Raw genomic sequence first — 9,858 nt, forward strand, 5'->3', positions numbered from 1 at the left:
TTATCTTGAGTTACTATTGCATACATTTTACCATCAAAATAAATAATGGAAAATAATATGATGAAACACAAAAAGAGTCTCTTTTTTTAAATGATCAGTTTATTGTTTTTGATTCAAATGAAAGCTGATTGACATTAGAAAATGAATAAATAAATTGTTAAGGTGTTCAATTATTAGTTTGTTTTAAGCCTACTGTCTTAAATGATATAAATCCCTGATGACTTCCTATGATCCTATGATTGAAGACAGTAGTACAATAACAGGCAAACAAATTAAAACCTCAAATTCATGAAACATTTGGGTAAAATGTTTAGGACTGCTGTATATTACACGTCATCAGCCATAGCAAACACAGTATTTAAAATACACCATAACATTCTGTTAAAAATCATCCAAGGCAAAAGTACAAAATGAAATTTCAGTCCATGGACTACAGCGTTAAACAGTTTTTGCAGGTTTTGCACTTGATGAAATTGTGCTGGTGGAAGAAACGCTATTTTGGACCACATCCCTGAGATACCAGGTCCTTAGAATTGCATTTCAATGAAATGATCACCGCAACTGGGGATGCATGTGATGTGACTGAAAACTTCTGAGGTTAAAAAAAACTTTGATGGGCTTAGTGATGATCTGATGAAAACCAAAACAGCTTATGCATGCAGTTAACTCGCATCTACACTTTGATTTGTACCGAACAAAAGTTTCCACCAGGTACAGGCAAAATACAGTAGGGTTTAGATTATTTCGAAGAGCCAGCCTTCAACTTGTTGGCACATCAGATGTGTTTGCATGACCGTTTGTGTTGATGTTGCATTTCCTTGAAGAACTGGAATCAGCACAAAGAGCTTAATTGCAGGGCACTTTTCAGTTATGCATTAGATACTGGTGGAAGTAGATGCCGAAGAGGCTGCTAATGAGTTGACAGGCCGCAACCCACCACGTGAGGAAGGCAAAGATGCCCCTGAAGAAAATGGGTGTGAGGACCCCACGTAAGGCAGCAAACAGCTCGATCAGGTGAGCTACGGTGGCCTGAATATCCTCCTCCATGTCTTCCATATCCTCGTCTTCTTCCAGTCTGGGGGTGGGCGGAGGGGAGGTGGGAAGTATGGGAGCCGGGGTTACACCCGGAGTCTCTGTTCCAAGGCCCCATGAAAAGTCACCTGGGCAGTACATTATAATTTAATACAAAAGTTTAATTTGACATAAAAAAAAAGGTATTGTGTTTCTACTTTTTAGTTTTTTTTTTATCATTATATAATCTTAAATAATAATTTATATACGATAATAAATATTGAATTATATTAATAAACTGAGTTAATTAAAATAATACATTTAAGTAAATATTAAAATATTTAGAAAAAATAAAAATAATAATATTATATATATATATATAAAATTTTAAAATCACACATTTAGATTCAAATTATTTAACAGTCAGTAAAAGAGTAGTGACCCACCTAAAGATTTAAGCGCCAAAGTTGAGAAAAGCACAAGCAGAATGGGTATTAGATACTGGAGGGTAACCACAGTCAAGTAGCAGAAAACTCGTGTCACCTGCATAAAGGAGTTTCAAAACATTACATTATTGTATTTGCAACATCACAACGTGCATTTATTGTAAACAGTAAGCACTCTGTGATTTGTAATATGTTATCTACATAATGCTGCTTTGCATTTCAGCCCCACCTTCCTCTGGATGTCAATGGCAGCGATACGCCCCGCCTCTTTCTTCATTTGCTCCACCCACTTCTGAGCCAGATTGAGGTAGGCTTGCAGGTGATAACGGACGAGCAGCAGCCGCAACACACATAGCACCACAATCGTCCAAAGACGCACAGAGTTAAAAGCGGAACTAGAAAGTCTGGAAAAAGGGAAAGGAATTATATACAAATATTACAATTTGAAAATATGAAAGAAAAAATATAATAATAAAAAATTATATTATAAATTAAAATAAAAAGCATTAAAATATAAAATAAATAATATACAATTAATTTATCTTACAGATCAACTTACAAGGTAACTGAGGTCTTTCCCATGGGGGCGTTCCCTAGGAAGTCTCTAGCAATGGGTTTAATCCACATTACAAGAATAACCAGTGGAGACAGAAAACTCAAGTGCAAAAGGATCCTAAAAGGCAAAACAAATTGTGGCATATCAAATCTAACTCTACATGAATGCAATAGTCATTTTTGTTCATATTTAATTCTACAATACAATCTATGGTGTCCTACTGAATGATTGGACGGTCTGCGTTCATCTCAACGGCATCTAGGTGAGTCTGGGCCAATCGCAATCCAGGGAATGCAAGGAGAGCTCCAATGAAGGCACAAATGACAGCTAGCCCCAACTTGACTGATAGTTTGGTGAAGGGAACACTGTAAATATGTTAAAATATTGTGGATGTTTTGATGAGAAAGGAATATATTGCTTGTCTAATGTTGTCTAACCATTGATGTATTACTCACGACCACTCGTATCCATGCTGTTTGGCAAAGACCTCGAAATTGTCAAAAAGACTGGTAAATCCTGCCACAACAACAACAACAACAAAAATGGATAAAGAACCACTTAATATCCACTGTTATAAGCTAAAAAACATCATAACACAGTGGCAAGCGGTAAAAATGTCCTTTGGGTTGTAGAACTATAGGTCAGATAACCACATACCGGGCTCAAGGCCAAACTCCAGGTAGTCTTCTCTCACTACAAGGACCAGCATCGCAATAAGAAGAGATAAGAAGCCGAAAGCCAGACACACCGAGCGCTCGCCACCCTCCTCAGAACGAAAGTAATGGCTCATGAGAAGATACAGCGTCCTCCTGAGAACTTAAGTCAAGGACAACAAGACAAGCCTACAAGAAATTATTGACAAAAAAATTATTATTCTGTCACTGTTCTTTTTTTAAGATGAGGTAAGTCGCATCTGAATTTCTCAGGTAGCTTCAGGTCTGTTAAGCCAAAGGACTGCAATGCTGAAGGATACAAACAGAAGAAAACAGTCAGCACACACCAGATGGAAGAAATATTTACTTCCTTGCTGGCATCCACTACACTATAGTAGCCTTCGGTGAAGAGGTAGATCCCTGTGGCATAGATGGCGAAGTCAATCAGCCACTGGTACTCCACAAAGAACCGCAAAACTGTGAAGAACAGGAAAAATAAGATTAACCTATACGTTTATACTTATTTAAAGCCGTTTTTGGTGCAAGAACCCGGAAGAAGACCTACCGAGTGCATCCAAGACATTAACAGGCGCGCTCTCCAGACGAAGATCAATGTCTTTCGGAACTGTGAGCGGCTTGGATTCTCCATGTCCATTTTGTCTCCTGGCAACAACAAGAGGTTCTGAATTCCAACAAGTTTCTGAATTCTCCAACAGAAAAGTAACAGTGGCATGCAATTGAATCAAGCTCACACCTGTCTCGCCTGCTGGTCTTAGGAATCTGTTTCCCTGCGAGGGCACACAACTCGCCTTCAGATGGATGTTTGAACCTGAAAAGGCTAAGAAAACCAATATGGGTTATTAGAAAGACTAATGTTCAGTAAGTTTATATCAAAAAGTAGGGCGTGCATACCTGCCGTTACATAAGAGCCAGCGAGCAAAGGAGAGATGTGGGGCCATTCTTTGCATTATGCTGACCGCCAGCAAGCTCACCACCAACTGAACTCCCATCAGAGCCTTAAAATAGACAAACACATGTCAGTTAGCACAGAAAATAATGTTGACTCATGCTTTCAGAGTAAATAAAAACAACCCATGTATGGGGAAAGGCCTTCTGGAGAGTTTTAAAGTTAAAATGTCTGCTAAAGCACTAATATTAGTTATTCAAGCTATAAAACTGTCTAAATAATACCTCGGTATCGGTGGGACTATTGCTAGGCGGATGGACATTCGCTGGATTTGTTCCTATGTAAACAGTCCTCTTCTGGTATTCTTGCGCACTTCTTGCGGGATTATTACCACGTTTGTCAGCTTTATTGCACGAGGGGGGGTTGAAAATTAAATGTAAGTTTGCACTGACACGTTTAGTAAGTGATTTCATTACATTAGTCTAGATTTAACAGCGATAATGTTCAAGTTTCGTAGTTATTCTAACAAATATATTGTATAAAAGTATATACAGGACACATTCCGTCCCTTATAGAATTCCATAGCTAAAGCAAAACATGCAGTAAACGCGATTTTTGTTTGCTTTACAAACTTAAATACCAAAAGTAATTTGTTTTGAACCCGTAAAATTCCTTTAACTTTGTTCTGGTATTTGTACAGTACTTCTACCAACGCTGATTGTGGGTCTGTGCCAGTCACTCAAGATGAGCACAGGAGCCATGCTGTCAAAATAAGCAGATGGTGGCATTGCAAACACCCCCCACCGCAAGACATGGGAAGGCATGGGTAGTTAGCTAACATGCTACAGCTAACCAATTATTTAGAGCTACTATTGAGATACAAAACCCAGAAACAGCGCAACTGTAATGCCATAGTTACTTGCACAAGTTAGACAAGTAACGCTAATTTGGATCCAAAATACTACTAACGTTAACGAACTTTAGTCCAAAACAAACCAGTCTACCAGCTATCATCAATGCTAACATGAAATTAACATAGAAGCTGCAAACAACAATCAACCGGATCGGTCGTGTAAAAGAGAACATTTACAAGTCGATTAAACGGCAAAATAAGTAAATATACTAACCATCTTCGTTTGGTGAGTTTAATGAATGGGTTAACGTCCCATGAAGCAGCTCTCGTGCTGACACTTGAGTGTTCGAACAGCTGAAGGAGTATTTTTGATGACGTGTGCGACAGTCGCCCGTTCTGATTGGGCCGTGTCGAAGCAGCATGAGAGCTGCAATTCTATTGGTCGAACTGGCAATATATCAGCAAGTTGATTGGTCCTAGTGCTGGAACGGTGAATGTCATTAGTGGGTCCTCAAGGACAGAAATAAAACTGTGGGAGGGGGCAACGTTGAAATGGACAGGTGTTGTGGCAACAAACTTTCAAACGACAAAGTCAGTTTTAGAATATATAATAGGATATTCGCTAGGAAATGTGGATGGTTATTCACTTAAGGTCTTAATTTAATTCCTAACTTTGTAGGATTGAATCCTTACTTATCAACCCAAATTTTACTTTAAATGTATCCAGTCTATTACTGACAACTAGTGACGCATCATGGTACCTTTAGAGAGAGGCACAAAATCACTTTCCATAACACTTTCATTCACTGTTCCTGGCTGGTGGAATGATCTTCCCACCCCCATCCGGGATGCTGAATCCCTGACAGTTTTCAAGCGACAACTGAAAACTAATCTTTTGTCAACATTTGACTGCATTCTAATTACTAAAAAAATAGTTACTTAATTAGTTATTTAATTAATTAATTAATTACTAACTTTAATCCCCCGTCTAGTACTTGTACTAATATGAACAATGTCTGAAACTTTGTTTTACGAGTACTTCCTGTCACGAATTGCTTGTTTTATTCTTATTGTAAATAGCTTTGAATGAAAGCGTCTGCTAAATGACTAAATGTGAATGTAAATGACGACAGTTATGACATTTGGTGGTGATTTGAAGAGCAATATTTAAAGGGGGGGTGAAATGCTCGTTTTCACTCAATATCCTGTTAAACTTGAGTACATATAGAGTAGTACTGCATCCTTCATAAATCCAAAAAGTCTTTAGTTTTATTATATTCATAAGAGAAAGATAGTCTGTACCGATTTTTCCCGGAAAAACACGACCGGCTGGAGGCGTGACGTGTGGGCGGAGCTAAAGAATCACGAGCGCGAATAGGCTTTTGCGTTGAGAGCATGTGGAAGCTGTCATTACCGTGAGGGAAAACCCATCATCCAAAACAAACCATGGCTTACAGTCAGATTCAGACGTTTATTTATGATCCAGAATCAGATCCAGAGGCTGAAACTGAACGAAAGCAGCAGCAGCAACGACTCGCTCCGAGCGGGGCTCGAACCCGGGTCTTTGGCATGGGAGGGGACGCACTAACAAGGAGGCAGAGATATTTGAAGTAGTTTTACTCACCGCCTGCGGTTCCAACACACTGATAGTGACCCTTTTTCCTTGGGATTGCATCATCCTTAAGAAATAAACGATACGCAAATCCGTCGTCAAACTGGGCCTTGTGAACAAGCATCTTCTAAATGCAGGGAACAAACAAAAACACTTGCACAACTCCGTTGATGCTCTGTAAAAATAAACTCCATCCACTGGTCCCTTAATGCTGTTTTTTTTTTTGGTAATCTGTGCAGGGTTGTCTTGCCCTGGCAACCAAAAACACACTTCTTTTGTGACTTTTCGCGACGCTCTCGCTCTGATCAGTGAATCGCTCTGATCAGTGAAATGTCTGTGCTGCTCAGCCTCGCTATACGGGAGCGCGCGCTCTTCCAGCAGAAGTGCCCTTAGGACCCATATAAGGAAATTCCGCTCCATCTAACGTCACACAGAGCCATACTCGAAAAAAACTTTCCAAAACTTGTGACAAACCGGAAGGAGTATTTTTGGAACAGAAACACTCCTTCAAACGTACAACTTAATTTTTGAAACTTTGTCCATGTTTAGCATGGGAATCCAACTCTTTAACAGTGTAAAAACTCAGTATGCATGAAATAGCATTTCACCCCCCTTTAAATTGGTAAATCCTGATAGATCCCAACATGCTGTAAAGTGTTTACATATAATTTTAAGATCCCTTTATTTTCAAGAATCATGTGTGCTGTATAGGTCCTGTTCTTTGTAGATTAGAAGTTCTTGATTACAAGGTCTTAAAGGGATAGTACACCAAAAAATAAAACAGTTGGTGGTTCCCATTGACATTCATAGTATTCTGTTTGATTACCAGCAATCTTCAAAATATCTTCTTTTATTTTCAACATAAGAAAGCAACTCATACAGGTTTGGAAGGACATGAGGGTCAGTAAATGATGACAGAATTTTCACTTTTGTGTGAACTATCTCTTTTAGTTCTGTTTTCCCAAAAGTAGTGTAAGCCTAACAGATCGAAACCATTGGCACCAATGGACAATGGTCTTTGATCTGCTAGGTCAGAGGTGCCCAGATTTTCACTGTGAAGAAAAATGAAATTAAGATGGCAGGTTTTCAATTTTCATGGCATAGCTGGCCAAATAGAGGGTCATCCACTTTGGCCCACAGGTCTTGATTTGGGCATCTCTGCACTAGGTTTATGATGTTTTTTTGGAAATGCTGCCAGATCATCATATCATTGGTTCTAGGAAACATCCATTAAAAGGAAAATAATGCACTGCAGTGTGATTTTCTAAAGAATAAAGAAGTCAATTGTGGAACTTAAAATGTTCCTGCTGCAATGTTTTTAAATGTAAGTTTAGTTTAATTTTGTTTAACTTTATTCTCTGTACAGATTTCCTGAACAGAAATGTATTTTTCACACTGGCATAGAAAATACATCCTAGATAATACTACATTTGCAAATCACATAATAAAACACATAGAACACACACAATAGAACCTAAAAGAAAGGTGGAAACCTGTCTACATTTTTCCACTTGAAAAACCAGCTGGTGTTTTGAAGAACACAGAAACTGATTTGGGGTGTTTCTTAGCTAATATAGTCGCAAGTTCCATTGAACTCTGTAACAATGGAACTTGTGACCATAGTTTCTAGTTTTGGATAACACACCTCTGAAAAAGCTACAATACACCATCAAAACATTCCAAAGAACCATAAAACAACACATAAACCCTACAGGTCAAATTTGTCATGATAAGATCATTTTTATTTGTAAGAGCGCACACATGTAGTTTACATTTTGAGTTTAAAATCTTTTACAAACAATTTTAGAAGTAGCTTTTTCAATTAAATAAATACATTTGCTAAGAAATTGGCCAATGTCTTTGTTGGAAAAGGACGCAACTAAATAAACAAAACCATATCTTAATCAAATGATATCATCTTGAATAATTAAAAAAATAATTTGTGTAACTGGAAATAAATAGTCATTACATTAAACTTTGATTAATGTTTTCATGGTTATTTTCATGAAATTTTACATAAAGTTAAAAACTTCTTTCTTTCTTCTTCTTCTTTTAAAATGATAAGTTCTATCACTAAAAGCTTTTAAATGAAGAATCCACGCAGTTGAACTGTTTTCAGCCTGATGCACCTTGTATAGTGCTCCAGACGCACATGGCTTTCACGCGACTTGCATGATAATTGGTCACACGCATTGAGAGAGCTGAGATATGCGCTTGAACTTGACCTTCTGAATTGCGTTGCTAAAAGACATGAGTATGCCCCTTGCACTCTTCTTATATGTGCCAATCACTCGTTAAGACTAATGTTCAATGCTCATTTCCATAAAATCCAGTCCGGCTCCAATTAAAGGACTGGGACATTCCCAGGCAAGTCTTTTCCCACGAAACAGACACTGTGGAAACATCTCTCCACAACGACAACAACTTTGGGTATGTATACTCGTGTAAACTCTTTTGAACGTGCTGGTTTGGAAGAGGTACTGAGTGTTTGTAATTTAGTAGAGAGAAAAAGATTCCTAAATGCTGTCTTGCTTTAATTAGGACAAAATACAGTATTTGTGCTCCAAAAATCCTTCTAAATAGGCCTACTTTAATCTGATTACATACGAAAACTGGCTAATGTATTAAGTTTAAGGATATTTTTCTTTCTTTTAAATATGATGCTTATTGTTTTTATGACGTGTTGTTTGAGTATGCTGTGTATCGCATACAATGTGTTTGCTTGAAATGATCAGAATTGAAAAGTAACATCTATCCTACCATAAACCTTAAGTGTGCATAGAATATTTCTGCACCAATTTCGTAAACTTTAGGTAGGATTCGCCATAGACTTTTGAGAATGCTCGAGGGCAATTGGTATTAATTGTTATGGAACGAAAATCATTTAACCCAAAGGTTTTTGCTCAAATTTGGTGTGTGGCCTGGGGTCAAACATAACCGTGTATAATTTGCGTAAAGTGTCACCTTTAAGCACCTTATGTTTTCTAAAATTGGGTCATTAAAACAAAAGCGTATGATATTGAAACATTTTCACTGGTTGTTAAAAGAGAAACGTAACTCTTATTATTGATTTGTTTTTCGCAATGCATTAAACCCTTAATCCTTAAAACATTTGGTTCCTGCTACAATAGCATAGCTTTGCGTAATTAAAACAGACTAATTAGGAAGTGCTGGGGTTGAGTATTGTTTGTAGAATCTCAGTCTCATTTTACGACGATCCTCAAATGTTGTAATGAATGGTTTCATTTTGTACGAAGCATAGTCTATAATCGATTTTGATATATTGTTATTTTGATAGGTTTTTGACCTCAATTTGAATGTCAAGATATGTTGTCCACAACAGCTCATTTAGGTTCACATATTCTTGAGTTAATATATTTTAAATATTATCATAGTCAACAAATGTCCAATTCACTTTTTTTAGGCGAGTATTAGGCGAAATTAGTATTATTTTTTGCTCTGTTAGAAATATTTATGTTTTTTTTCAATGTAAAAGTGTATTTTAGGGCAATCTTGTACTGTCATTCTTTTTAATGGTTTATATATAAAAAAAATAGATAAATAACAAAATGCAATACCCCGTTTAGCATTTTACCTTTTAACATTTTAATAATAATCTTAATACATAAAGTCGTTCCAGTAGGCTATACACTTATGTTAAGACTGTGCTTTATATTTTAACAGTCTTTCGGGTTGAATAATCTGATATTAACTCGTGATATCTGTCTTGAGTTTTTTTTTTTCTTTTTACTGACGTTGATGTAGTATGTCGATAATTTTGTTTATAATAACATCAAATAAAACGTGATAGCTAAATTAA

The 9,858-nt window shown here is 37.1% G+C and overlaps 1 protein-coding gene across 1 annotated transcript; it reads right to left on the bottom strand.

Annotated features, from left to right (window-relative positions):
• Nucleotides 1-77: 77 nt before the first annotated feature.
• tmem161a (transmembrane protein 161A) lies at nucleotides 78-4,814 on the bottom strand. The gene is made up of 12 exons (XM_026235896.1): nucleotides 4,701-4,814; nucleotides 3,579-3,682; nucleotides 3,421-3,504; nucleotides 3,232-3,329; nucleotides 2,987-3,143; nucleotides 2,671-2,822; nucleotides 2,469-2,529; nucleotides 2,235-2,378; nucleotides 2,017-2,130; nucleotides 1,687-1,861; nucleotides 1,458-1,554; nucleotides 78-1,160 (listed from the first exon to the last, which is right to left on the bottom strand). The coding sequence occupies exons 1-12, from the start codon at nucleotides 4,701-4,703 to the stop codon at nucleotides 865-867; spliced, it is 1,485 nt and encodes a 494-aa protein (XP_026091681.1). The 5' UTR covers nucleotides 4,704-4,814; the 3' UTR covers nucleotides 78-864.
• Between the last annotated feature and the right edge of the window lie 5,044 nt (nucleotides 4,815-9,858).

The sequence above is a fragment of the Carassius auratus genome, chromosome 47 (genome assembly GCF_003368295.1).
Source record: "Carassius auratus strain Wakin chromosome 47, ASM336829v1, whole genome shotgun sequence".
In the NCBI taxonomy this organism is placed as follows: Eukaryota; Metazoa; Chordata; class Actinopteri; order Cypriniformes; family Cyprinidae; genus Carassius; species Carassius auratus.

Excerpts from the sequence above, each read along its gene's own strand:
- tmem161a (XM_026235896.1), bottom strand. Across the intron at positions 2,530-2,670 it reads GGAGTTTGGCCTTGAGCCCG|GATTTACCAGTCTTTTTGAC; the intron begins GTATGTGGTTAT and ends TTGTTGTGGCAG. Across the intron at positions 1,161-1,457 it reads TTTGGCGCTTAAATCTTTAG|GTGACTTTTCATGGGGCCTT; the intron begins GTGGGTCACTAC and ends TGTACTGCCCAG.